Here is a 12,914-nt window from a genome sequence, read left to right as displayed (position 1 = left end):
ATATAAAGAAAATAAAACAACCTCTTCCTTTGATGAACTATGACAGTTTTAATGATCAGTATCTAGTATTGACAAACTTATACCCTAATACAGTATTGTGAAGAAAATAGTGATTTTGTTGGTTTTTGATAATCAGAATCATAATTTACATTCTCTTAAGTTTTCTTCTGTAGTTTAAAAAATGTTGGTAATCCACTGGTTGGATTAGAAACACAGTACGGCATGATTTTTGAAATCGGAAGACAATAACAATGGATTTACTCAAGTGCTATACTAAATAAATCTTTGAGTTACTTCTGCTTTACTTTAGTATTTCCATGTTCTACTATTTTATGGTTCTGCTCCACTAACACTTAGAGGTATAAGCTGTAAGTTTAACTTAATTATATTTATTTGATAATTGTCATTATTTTGAATATTGAGTTTGAGACTCACAATACAAAATATAATCAGCTTTTAGTGAATAAAAATATATGCATTATTATAGAACATAAATAATTTGTGTTGAGCCCTTGGTTGAACTCAGTTACCTGCAGTATATGCAGGAAAATACAGCAACAATAGGGGATATACAGTACGCAATAACGCATAATTATAATTCCATAAAATAATAAATATACGTTATTTTTAAATGGGCCACTGTGAGCAATAATTTCCTCTTTTTTTTTGCACTGTATGTGCTTTTAAATGTCGGATCATTTCAAGATATCATAAATGGAAATTCCTAAGTAAAGTACACGTTTATGTAAAGTGTCCCCCATCACAGTGAGTAAAATGTACTTGGTGCAGTTCCTCATTCAGGCTGAAGGGGGCGCCTGCAGTTCCCTTTTGTTGACATACGTCACCAAAATGCGACGGTCGACCAGAAGGGACTTAATGAGCTCCAGACTGTAAAACATAATAAAAGGAGAAGAGTATTCTTCGCCTACAAACATATTTTAAATGGGTAAGTCATAACAACAATACTAACGAGGTTACTTCATTAAAAAAGAGGTAGATTTTCGTTTCGAATAAGTGTGTAAAATCTGTCTGGTTTAGTGAACAGTCAATAAAAACATGGCTAAGCTGCGTTAGCTTCTTGTTGGAATTAACGGCTGATAATATGACATTTTGAGTATAAAACATGTAAAAATAAACTAATACCTCCATGGTTCCTCTGCATAACATGCGGGTTTTTTTTCGGTTATCGGAGACGGAGAAACGATTATCCACAGCTGAATGTATTTCTTAATCACTGTCACCATCCCTGTCTGTCTTGATAGTTATTATTTGTTAACTATTTAATAAGGTTTTTTTTTAAAAAGGTCCTTAATTCATGCGAATGCGTCGCAAAAGTCCCAGCTCTTTGTCTTTTTAAGGTCTGTATTTTTCTCATTATTTAACTGTAAATTAATCAGCATTTATCAACATAATCAATTTGAGCATTTAGTCGATGATTAAATCAAGACAGGAGCCAAAGTTACAAATAGCCAGTGGTGGGACGTTACCATGGACGCGTTGCAAACTGTTGGACCCTTTATTATTCTTCTATACAAGGTCGTTGGACACATGAGACCTACTGTTCTTCTATTACTTATTAAATATTTTAAGGGAGAAATTCGAATTACCTTTTTTGTTTTATTTCAAGATGATTTATAATTGAAGACAGCAACCAAAGTGAAACATATCCATTCGTGTCTAGTCACTATTGACTGTATAATAGTAATTACATTCATTCTGTTATCATTGATACTACTGAGTGTAATTTAGATATACATTTTCTTTGCCTTTTTTCAATTGTTCAAACTGTTTTGCTAAAAAGTAGGTTTTTCATATCAGTGTATATTCAGTTTTACAGGGGAAACCCTTTTTCTTTATATTTATTTCTATTTTAGAGGAAACAACTGAATGTGCCCAAAGACTAAACATAGTATGATAAGAAACTTTAAGGAGCTTGATTAAGTATTTGGTGTTTATGAACTCATAAAATCATTAGTATGAAAGATATTCCGTAATATGCAGCTTAAAATGATAAAATTATGAAGGGAAAAGTTAGAAATGAAAAGTTCACCTTACTGTTGCAGTAATAAACATGTTTCTGTTTGGTTCTCCTCTGCTCATGCAGTTGGTCTGTAGCGCTCCAGGTGCAGCAGCAGGGATGAGGATCCGGCTGCAGGGTCCAGGCCACGCTGCAGGCCTCCTCGCCGAGCTCAACCGCTGCCGCCATTCCCGCCAGTACTGCGATGTGTTCCTGCAAGTTGGCAACCGCACATTCGCAGCGCACCGTGCCGTGCTGGCTTGCGCCGGGACGTACTTCCGTAACCTCTTCACCCGGGCTCCAGCCTCGTCCACTGCTGCCTTCTCCCTGGAGTTTATCTCCCCTGCTAACTTTGAGAGAGTGCTGACATTCGTCTACACTGGGGAGATCCTAACCGACCTCATCGATGTCGGGGTGCTCTATGAGCTGGCCGAGAGGCTGGGTGTTAAAGAACTGATGAGGGCCTGTCACGCCACCTTCCCGGACCTGCAGGCTTCTGTGTCTGTAAAAGCAGGGAGTCCCGGAGAGCTGGACTCAGGCATGGCTTCTGCTGCTGCTGCTGCTGCTGCTGCTGCTGCTGCGCTACTGCGTCCACAGGTGTCTCTGCATCCTCTGTCTGCTCCTCCGCCGCCTCCTGCTCCTCTCTGTCTTCATCAGCAGGTCCATCTGCAGCCCCGACCCCCGCTGCTGCTCCCTCGCCGCTTTTCCAAGCCAGGGCCAGCCGTGAAGCTCACACTGGGACTGCGTCTCTGCACCTGAAGGCAGAAGACATGGAGTCTCATATCGGCTATGGGCAGATGGCAGCGGATCAACCTGGAGGACACATTATTTTAACCAGCAGCCAGTCCAGTGAAGTCATGCTACCTCAGGTGCTCCAGCTGAAGGTGGAGCAGGGGGAGGAAGAGGAGGCAGAAGTCAGCTGTGAGGACATAGATGGACGAAGGGTTTCTGAGAGCGCAGGACGCTCTCTGCCTCAGAGAAACCACACTGCATCGTCTGATTCCTGCTCCTTCCCAGACTCCTCGGCTCAGCTCGGAGTGGAGGCCCCGTCGTCGTCCTCAGGAGACCCTCTGAGCAGCCTGCAGGTTGGGCCGGGGGAGGGCAGCGGGGTGGAGCTGCAGAGGGACGGCAGGTTGATGTTGTTTGGGGAGGTGGAGGAGGGAGAGCAGAGGGAGGCTCTAAAGGGGAATATGGAGGGGACAGAGGAGGAGCAGTGGAGACAGCTGGCGGGGGAGATCATCGAGCTGAGCGACGACGAGAACTTCCTGGAGGAGGGTGAGGAAGAGGAGGAGGAGGATGAAGACGACCTGGTGTATGTGGAGAACGGAGAAGAAGGGAACTCAAGCAGCCAGGTAACAAAACACTTAAATATATCATGCGAATGTGAGAACAGAATCAGAATTTCTTTATCTGTCCCGCAACGGGGAAATGCAGATTATTTAAAAAGAGTAGCCTTACATATTATATAAAAAAAGTAGGCACACGTTATTAATTAAATTAAATTAAAATATTGAACTAACTTATTCAATAAAGAAGAAAAGCTGTAATAATAGAATACAAATAAAGACTTACAAGTACACATCCATGGTATAAAAAAAAGGAACATCAATTTAAGGAACTAGGTGACAGATTAAGTGTTGAGACATTTCTGACACATAAAGGTGAACATTGTACAGTATTGTATTGCGTACAACACAACAGAGGTGTTTCTCTTCGCTCCTCAGGTGAACGTGTTCTCTTGTAAAGCCTGCGCGGCGGCGCTCCCAGTGGACCCGGCGGTCATCAGGAGACACGCAGAGACCCACCTGACGGAGCTGGGGCTCTGCAGGGTCTGCGGGGCCTCGTTCCCGGACCGCGAGGCCGGGTTCTCTCACTCCCTCTCCCACGTGGGGGTGCAGCTCTTCACCTGTGAAATGTGTCACCTGCAGTTCTGCAGCCAGAGCAAACTGCTGCGTCACCACCGGCAGACGGCCTCCAGCTACACCATCCCCCAGGGGGCGTTGACCAACGGAGGGGACGGGCCGGGCTCCGAGTTGCAGTGTGCTGTGTGCAAGAAAACCCTCAGCAAGGACTTCCAGGTGGGAGGACCATGAACCTGTGTTTGTTGGTGTACACTGTAGGCCAGTTTACAGAAAAGGTTTCAATGTGAGATGATGATTCCTTTATTTGATGGACAGAAAATGAACTAATAAATACCTGCATCCAACATATGCCACATATACAATAGACTAATTAAAAAAACTCACCAATTCGAAATCAATAAAGAAAAATAAAGTAGAAAATCTACATGGAAATGAATTAATACCAGAAAACTGATTTCCCAAAGAGACATCTGACAGTGACATGGTGAAAAAGAAAGAATCTTGCATTATTTTCTTACCTGCAGCCACATGAGATCTCATATTTATTATTCCGTGTGTCTGGCCTCCTCCACAGACGGTCAGAGATCACCTGCTGAGCCACGTGTGTCCGCAGAGCCTGAGCTGTGGCGTGTGTCGCCTCCCGCAGCTCTCCCTGTGCTCCCTGCTGTGGCACGGCCTCACCCACCTCTCGCTGCCCGTCTTCACCTGCCCGCACTGCGCCCGCTGCTTCGTGGAGCGCTGCATGCTGGACCGACACATGGCGGCGCACGCAGAGGAGGCGGCGGCGAAGGAGCGGGAGCGTTCGGCGCTTAGGGCGTTCAGAGTCATGACGGATGGGGTCGGGGATGGAGGTACGGCGGGAGTGGAGGAGCTGCACTGCTTCCTGTGCCCACAGACTTTCCGCTCCACCTCGGCCTTTCAGTACCACCTCAGCCTGCACGGCACCGAGTCCCCTGGTGGAGGTGGAGGTGGAGGAGTGGGGGGCCCGGGCTGGTTTGGGAAACGTAAAGCTGACCAGTCTCTGGAGTGCCTTCCCTCTTCCTCCACTCAACGCGAGGTTCTGAAAATGAGCAACCTGGGTTTGGGGATGAGCTTCAGCTTGCCAGATAAGTTTTTGCACAGCCTGCCCTCAGGGGTCTTGACCAACGGGAGCACGGGGCAGGACATGGGGGTCGGGGCAGCGGTCGTCCGTGGGAAATGGTACCGGTGTCGCTACTGTGGCAAACGCTTCGCCCACTCGGGGGAATTCACCTACCATCTCCGCATCCACACGGGGGAGAAACCCTACCAGTGCAAAGTGTGCCTGCGCTTCTTCAGAGGCCGCTCCACCATGATCTGCCACCTGAAGACGCACGCCGGCGCCCTCATGTACCGCTGCACCGTCTGCGGCCTCTTCTTCTCCACGCTGAAGATGGTGTCGTCGCACATGGAGCTGCACAAGGACCACCTGCCGCTGGACTTCAACATCGAGCAGACCTTCATGTACAACGATCACTCTAAAGAGCCGCTGCCCACGGTGGACGCCTGAGGAGCTCCTCTTCCTGCCGCTGACACTTCCTGTGTGTCTGGTTGTCGTGGACCACAAACTGCTTTTAATAGAATAGGGCTCAAACTATTGAATTAATTTATCTTTTTTTATCGATGAACAATCTGTAAAATGCCAAAACATTTATTTTAAAGTACAATTTGATTCTGAGGTGACATCCTGAAACAGTTTTATTTCCCTTACTTATCAAAGCAGCAGATCCTCACGATTCAGAAGCTGCAGGAGAATATTGACATTTTTGATTGCTTTAATCACTTAAAAGACAGATTTATTTTCTGTTTATCCACCGATAATGTCACCTCTTTAACATGTTTATACTTTTAGAGCGTAGTGAACCTATATAACCTGTCAGATGCTGTTCATTGAGTCTGAGGTTTCTCGATGAACTAAGATAAGAAGCAACCACTTGGTGGCAGTGTATCATATTTATCTACTCCGATTGAGTCTGTAACTTTATAGGTTTTTATGTCAGTGGTTGATAATTACACTGTTATTAAAGTAGCACCTCATTGTAGCATATAAATTATTTTCCTAGAGTTGCAGTCACTATTTTCTCACTTTTTCCAAGTTACATTTTTCACTTCACAGGTACGGCATGACCCTCCACATAAGAGTGTTTTGTATTCGTCATGGAATCCTTAAAAGCTGTTGTTTTTATGTTGAATGTTTCTTTACGAATGCTTCTAGTTCAAGCTGTGTTCACTTGTTTAGAGCGTGTGAGTGTGTCGTAGAGATATTTAAATGCCCATCACATTTCTGTGTGATAATGTGTCTTACCTCATATTTATGACGGCAGTGTAACTGTTATTTGCCTTTTCTACATATCTGTTTTTAAAGCTATGTTTGAATGTTGGCCTTTTTTTGAAAATATTGTTTCTAAAAAGAGTTAAATAAATGCCTTTTGGAAGACTGTTATCACCCCCTGATTTTTACCGACCTTTTAAAGTGTCCTGACCACAAAAAAACATCCGTCATCAGAATTCCAGTGATGAACTTGCACAAATGTACGCAGTTTTGCGAACCTCCCGCTTCCAGGGGCACGTGACCTTTGCCCTTTTTTAAAAGCCGCGGTCTCTTCCTGCTATTGTGCCATGTGTGGACAGACACCCCCTTTTCCTTTTTCTGCCTTCTTATCATTTAAGCTGTTGAAAGTGACACATTCCAGATGGACAGCAATGGAAGTAAATGTAATAACGACTGTGAGAAGGGAGATAACTGAGTGCAAGAACAGCAAAATGTCTCAGCAAAATAAACACAAGCTTCCAAACATTCATGTCCCGAACGCTTGGTCTTTTTGCTCTTAATGATAAAGTGCAAGCTCAGGTTTTGCAGCTGAAATGCATACAAACAGTGTTTTATGAAGTTTTATTATATGTAACAGCAAATTTAGACTACAGCTGCATCCTGGAACAGATAAATAAGAATGAAGTAATGATTTATCTGTTAGAGGTATAATGAAATGAAACAGTTAAACAGATTTTTATGAGGATTATCTGGCATGATCAGCTTTGTTTACACACATTCCTGCTGTGGCATGGTTATTCTGTGCCAGGAGACCTTAGAGACCGCCATGAGTTCCTGCTGGAGCTGAGCAGCTTTAAACAACTTTAAAAAACAAACACGTCCAACATTTCCTGCCTCTCTCTTTGATCAGATACATGGTAAAGAGGAAATGGATTATGAGAGTGAGTCTCTGACCAGAGTGAGATGATCTGCACAATCTCCATTCAGTTCAAATCTTTCCCAGAAAACATCTCGTGAAGTTTTCTCATCTCATCTTTTTTTTTTTACGATCCAACATCGGACTGGCTGGTGCTGGCGTTACTTAACTTACGTTGCTTCCCCGGGTCACCCCCGCCGCCCCCGTTGGGAGCGTTGGTCCCGGCTCCCAGCTGGTTCCCGGTTCCCTCTCGTGGTAAGTGGTTCACCACAGTGTTGATCAGGTTGTCTCGGAAGCTCTTGCTGAGAAAGTTGTAGAGGATGGGGTTTGCCACGCAGTGAAAAAGAGACAGGCTCTTCGTCACGCTGTACGAGAAGAACAGCACCTCCATCGTGTTGCAGTTGAAGACGAAGGGGCCGATTTCGTCTATGATCGTCAGGAATGAGACAAGGTGGTAGGGCAGCCAGCACATGACAAACACCAGGGAGTAAACGTGCACCAGCCACACGTCCCGCCTGCCCTGAACATCCGGCGCTGTCCGAACCGCACGAGCGATCAGCACGTTGCAGGTGATGATGACGGCGGCGGGGCCCAGGAACTGGAAGATCAGGGAGAGGAAACTCACGGCGGCAAACCACTCAATAAAGTTTTGCTCGGGCATCATGTAGCATCCTGGCTCGTCCCACTCCAGAAGATCCATGTGGATGTTCTCCAACAGTGCCAGTAACAAGGAGAGCACCCACAGGCCTCCGCAGAGCACCCAGCGGCGGCGGCCCACCACGGGGAAGAAGGCGGGAAACGAGGGTCTGGTCAAGGACAGGTAGCGCTCCGCGGTCATGAAGGCCAGGAAGAAGGAGCTGCTGTAGAAGTTGACCGTGTACACGAGGTTGGTGACCTTGCAGAGGAAGCGCCCCCACAGCCAGACCTGGTCCATGGTCACCTCCATCATCAAGAACGGCAGGATCATGATCACCATGAGGTCTGACAGGCTCACATTGATTATACAGAACAGGACCCCGTTGGCCGAGTGGCGTCGGCGCCAGTTGACCCAGATGACCAGCCCATTCTCCAGAAGGCCCACCATGAAGATGAAAAGGTAGAGGAGGAAGAGGGCGATGCGCCGGTAGTCTCCTGCAGCATCCAGGTCGATGGTGCAGTGGATGAACCATAACGTGTAATTATTGTCCATCAGCGTGTCGTTGTGCTCGTGAGCGCTCATGGTCTGGAGTGAAAAGCAGAAGAAAAACTGTTTCATATCTGGAAATAGTTCAGGTTTACTCTGAGGTTAATCTGATTATGTTACACAACAGAAGCTCAGAGGGAGGGCTGGCGACGTGCTGTGTTGAAATATTACCAAAAGAAGTTGGAGAGTTGGAGATTAAAGCCTTAACATACAAGAATACGCAAACACGAAATTTAAGTTATAAATGTCTCACTTTGAGGCGCTGTGAGTATTTGGTTTAGTTTATAAGTAAAGTTATACCTGCTGACTTATTGTATCTTTCATAATTTAAAGGAGCAGTGTGTAGAGTTTGGCGACCCCTGGTGGTGTGGTTGCAGATTGCAGCCAAACTGAATAAACGCTAACCCGTCCCTTTGAGACACTGCAGAGGGAAAAAAACTTGTGTCTTTCACCAACTTTACCTAGTTTAGAGGCCATCTCCAACAGCCATATTTCAAAAGCAACATATTTCAGGAGGCGGCTGCTGTTTACAAGCCTGTCGGAGAACAAATTCAAGTAGTATTAAAGGGTGAATACAGCGCCCAAAGAGCGTTTGATTTGTCCTTTCTAAACCACTGTAGAACCTCAGTGGTGCAACATGGACTCCATGACGAGGACACTTCCCGAATGTAGATATGAAAACACAGAAATATATTTCTGTATATTTTATTCCATTTCTGCCAATCGATCCCCGAAATACTGCACACTGGCCCTTTAAAGAGTAGCCTACTGCACAGATAAAGCAATTCTGCTGGACTCAAGACATTTTTAATTATTGTACATGCCACTCTTCTTCCTACATTACCCATAATGCAACAAACAGTTGAGATGGTAACCCTCGATTTTCCAAACTCAATATGGATAGAGTATTAACCTTGTATAAAGTTAGACTTTATACACAAACGGGTAGGATCTAACCTTTTTAAGAGAAATGTAACGCGAAAACAAGTTGTTAAATCTAGAAAAAAAAACAGCTGGACTCTACTGTACCTTATTGTGATGAGGAGCGTGTGGAGATGAAGAGGGTTAGGGTGGGGGTCTCTCCTGAGGCCTCACTGTGTTTCTGATTGAAGCCTGACAGTTGACTCCTTCCAGCTCCGATGTTGATGGCTATCTGAGCAATCAAGCAGCCAGGAGCTTCTACCCTCCCATTTCTCATTCTCACACACACACACACACACACACACACACACACACACACACACACACACACACACACTTGACAGGACATCCTCAGTCAGTAGAGGGGAGTGGTGTAAAAATCCAGGAACGGATTATATAAAACCACACAGGTTTTATGTAATATCAACATGTTTGTTCGACACTCAAGTATAGCTGTTCCCATCTCCTGCTGCTTCTCGTCACTACTGGATTGAATTCCTCTATTGTCTTTGTACAGGTACAGCAAAGTTAAAAAGCAATCCTGTCAGGGTGTAAGAAATATTAAACCTTTTACTTCCTTCCATTCATTTCACAGCTTCAGGATAATAAACTGTTCACATACTTTGATGTAAATGACAGTTTGAATCCCACAAGATCAAATTGGTATCAAATGACACTGCCATCCTTGGATTCATGGACAAATACAGCATCTTACTACTGTGAAGAAGACTGAGGAACGTTAGGCTGGTGGTTATCCACATGTACCCATAACTCAGGTCTGCTTCTATAAGTCCCTTGGTGTTCCTACAGTGGATCTATTTCTTCATGTAGTCTTCAGACCTGCGGAGTTGAGCAGAAGTAGAAGGAAAATAATTATGAATAAACATATGCACATGTTAAACACCTGTTGTTCCTCCTGGCATTCCTCAAAGATTTGATGCAGCTACGCTCTAAATTTGTTGCTCTCAGTAATTAGGCTGTCATACATCCCGTTTTTTTCAAGAGGCCCTATTATGCTCCCTTTCCTGCAGTGTTATATAGGTTTTTATGCATGTAAATGGTGTGCAAAGTCTTAAATCCCTGTGTTCACTCTCCCACACACTCCCCCCCACCCACGTGCCTGAAACGCCTCGATTGGACTCCTTTGTTTACTTCCGCGACATAGTGACACACTTGCCCTTCTACTGGCTAGCGCTCCAACACATTGTACGTGATAGGCTAAGGGTCGGGACATCTCTAAGCGGTTGATCAATCACAACAGAGCCGGCCAGCTAACCAATCAGAGCAGACTGGGCTCTGGTTTCAGACAGAGGGTGAAAAGAGGTGCTGCAACACAGGCAGTATGAGAAAAATAAAGAGCTTTTTGAACATTAAAGCATGGAGACATGTCCCAGTAGAGACAGAAAATACAAATATGAACCTGAACATTAGTATAAAAGGGCCTCTTTAAATGTGTTGAACAAGTTCATTCAGCAGTGTATTTCGAAAGGCACATTGGTGAGTCACAGAAGGGTTTTTACTATGATGCAAACTCACACCCTATGATCTATTCTCAGTAAATTGGTTCCAAAAGAGAACTAAGAAGGAAACAGCTTATTTACTTACATAACTACACATATAGGTAAGGCTAACCTGCCTATCTTGCTTTTTAGAAGTTGGTTCCAATAGATCTTCATTATTTTTATCAACAGGTTTTCGTTTGCATTAACCTTATGCAGATGTTTCTCAGTGCACTACCTTGCTTGATCCTGTTTGTGTATATGGCCGGTAGGAATGGTGCGGCAATGGTAAAAACAGTCACCACTGAGCAGAGAACAATGCCAGGAAGCCCCCTCTTGAGCTGTGGACATGGTGAGTGACGGGCAGAGTATGGAGGTTGTAGTCCTCGGGCACATCTCTAAGGAAGGGGCTCTTTAACCCCCACACACACACACACACACACACACACACACACACTTTTTCAACACTATAAAAGTGAGCTGCAGTTTGTGCTTTCCCAGTGAATACGTAGAAGATTTGTTCAATAGAGATAGTTTTTCCACAATTAACAATAAATCCAATTTCCTCTGATGAAATGTTGCATAAAGCAAAGAGCAGCAGCTGTCAGGAGGGAGCCCCGATGTGTCCTCGCCAAGGTCACGACAGAGATCAGCAGTACGGAGCGAAAGCATGATCTGCTGCCTGCTCCGGACCGTCAGCAGTTTGCAGCTCGCTGACCTCCTTCTGTCTCGCTGCTCATCCTGCCTGGATCCTATTGTCTAAATGCGTTCTTTCGCTCCCTTCTGATGAAACAGGAAGGAACCGGTCAGCAAAACCCCATTTTCTGGGAAGAGTAAGAGTAAAGGAAGTCCTTGACCCCCAGCATGTAAGCCAAGACTCCATTAAACCAACTTGAATTAAACATGTGTATAGTTACCATGATATTCTGACCTGCAAAACACCACTTGGTAAACTACATAGATCATACCTTAGCCTGCAGGGACAACATGTACAGTAATGCATGCAGCGGAGAGCCTGCTGGCCTCTGACCCCAGATGTTGCTCTTGTGGTGGAAACTTCTGAAGCAATGGAGACGAAACAGAGAGAGCAGGAACTTGATGGCAAAACACTGTTGGATTTATTCGAAAGTTACGGCCGGAGGGACACAACTGGCTAACTTGAAAACAAGCAGTACACAAGCAGCTGTGAGGAGACCAATGGTCACGTGTGTGAAGAGGTCACAGGCCTGAGCGAAAGGTTACAAGCTTACACAAAATATTCCCTAACAGCTCTTAGTTCAGCATGATAGCATACCACTTACCCATTAGCACTAAAACTCAAAGTATTAACACAGGCTAACAGGAACGTTCAGCTGTGGTGGTACATTTAAAGTGACTTGTACTTTACCTGAGTAATTTCCTCTTTACGCTTCTTTATGCTTTTACATTTGGAAAAAACAATAATGTACTTTTTTATATACACATCTTATATCAGACAGCTTTGGTTTCGGTACAGATTAAGATGATTTGCTAATATCAAACTCAAATGAACTTAGAGCTAACTTTCATATATACTGCATACATTACAAATGAATGTATCTAGTTGCAGTGTGCTAAGTTATTAAAGTTAGCATAATACACACACTTACATAATGGAAGTATATTTTGATGCCAGTGTTTCTACTTTTAGTAAAGTTAGATTTTGAATGCAGGACTTGTATTTTTACTATGTATTTATGCTACATTTGCTTGAGAACCAGATCTATATATGTATTACATCGTCTGTTATTAGTTGTGCAGGTATTTAGCAGTAAAAATGTATTTAATATTTGACAAATGAAAATGTTTGACCTGTTGATGCGATAAGAAGTAGTGATTGTAATTCAACAGTGTTGGGAAGGGACTTTTTAAAAACTCAATAGGAAACATATTATAGTTAGATTGTTAAAAATGTAATAATCATTATTTTAATTTGGTTACCTTTCTTTTTTTCAGAAAAACGTTTTAGACTGAAGATTTAAAGCTGAAAAATCCTGATACATAATCAATCACATCAAATACAGACAATTAAAGCAGACAGTGCACTCAACACTCACTACTGTCACACTTCACTTTTCAATAGAAGCTGAAAAAGGATCGGAGCTAGGTTGGTAATGAACGTTTTGATTAGTGACTTATTTCATTACAATAGCTTTAACTGATAATAATAAAATTCAGTGATACGACTTTAAACGAGCTCTTTCCCAA

The 12,914-nt window shown here is 43.9% G+C and overlaps 2 protein-coding genes across 2 annotated transcripts; one reads left to right on the top strand and one right to left on the bottom strand.

The window, feature by feature from the left end:
* Positions 1-862: 862 nt before the first annotated feature.
* Positions 863-6,683, top strand: LOC134858586 (zinc finger and BTB domain-containing protein 39). The gene is given in 5 exon segments (XM_063874594.1): positions 863-946; positions 2,105-2,611; positions 2,614-3,369; positions 3,742-4,095; positions 4,454-6,683. Coding segments are annotated over 4 exon segments (2,538 nt in total). The 5' UTR covers positions 863-946; positions 2,105-2,137; the 3' UTR covers positions 5,408-6,683.
* Positions 6,684-6,776: 93 nt separating this feature from the next.
* Positions 6,777-9,489, bottom strand: gpr182 (G protein-coupled receptor 182). The gene is made up of 2 exons (XM_063894957.1): positions 9,298-9,489; positions 6,777-8,307 (listed from the first exon to the last, which is right to left on the bottom strand). Exon 2 carries the CDS (start codon positions 8,302-8,304, stop codon positions 7,213-7,215), a length of 1,092 nt encoding a protein of 363 aa, XP_063751027.1. The 5' UTR covers positions 8,305-8,307; positions 9,298-9,489; the 3' UTR covers positions 6,777-7,212.
* Between the last annotated feature and the right edge of the window lie 3,425 nt (positions 9,490-12,914).

The sequence above is a fragment of the Eleginops maclovinus genome, chromosome 1 (genome assembly GCF_036324505.1).
Source record: "Eleginops maclovinus isolate JMC-PN-2008 ecotype Puerto Natales chromosome 1, JC_Emac_rtc_rv5, whole genome shotgun sequence".
Taxonomy (NCBI): Eukaryota; Metazoa; Chordata; class Actinopteri; order Perciformes; family Eleginopidae; genus Eleginops; species Eleginops maclovinus.
Note: the sequence above shows the minus strand (reverse complement) of the source record. Positions and strands in the feature narration are given on the sequence as shown.

What these genes read in the sequence shown, in the direction of transcription:
- gpr182 (XM_063894957.1), bottom strand. Translation starts at nt 8,304, where the DNA reads ATGAGCGCTCACGAGCACAACGACACGCTGATGGACAATAATTACACG.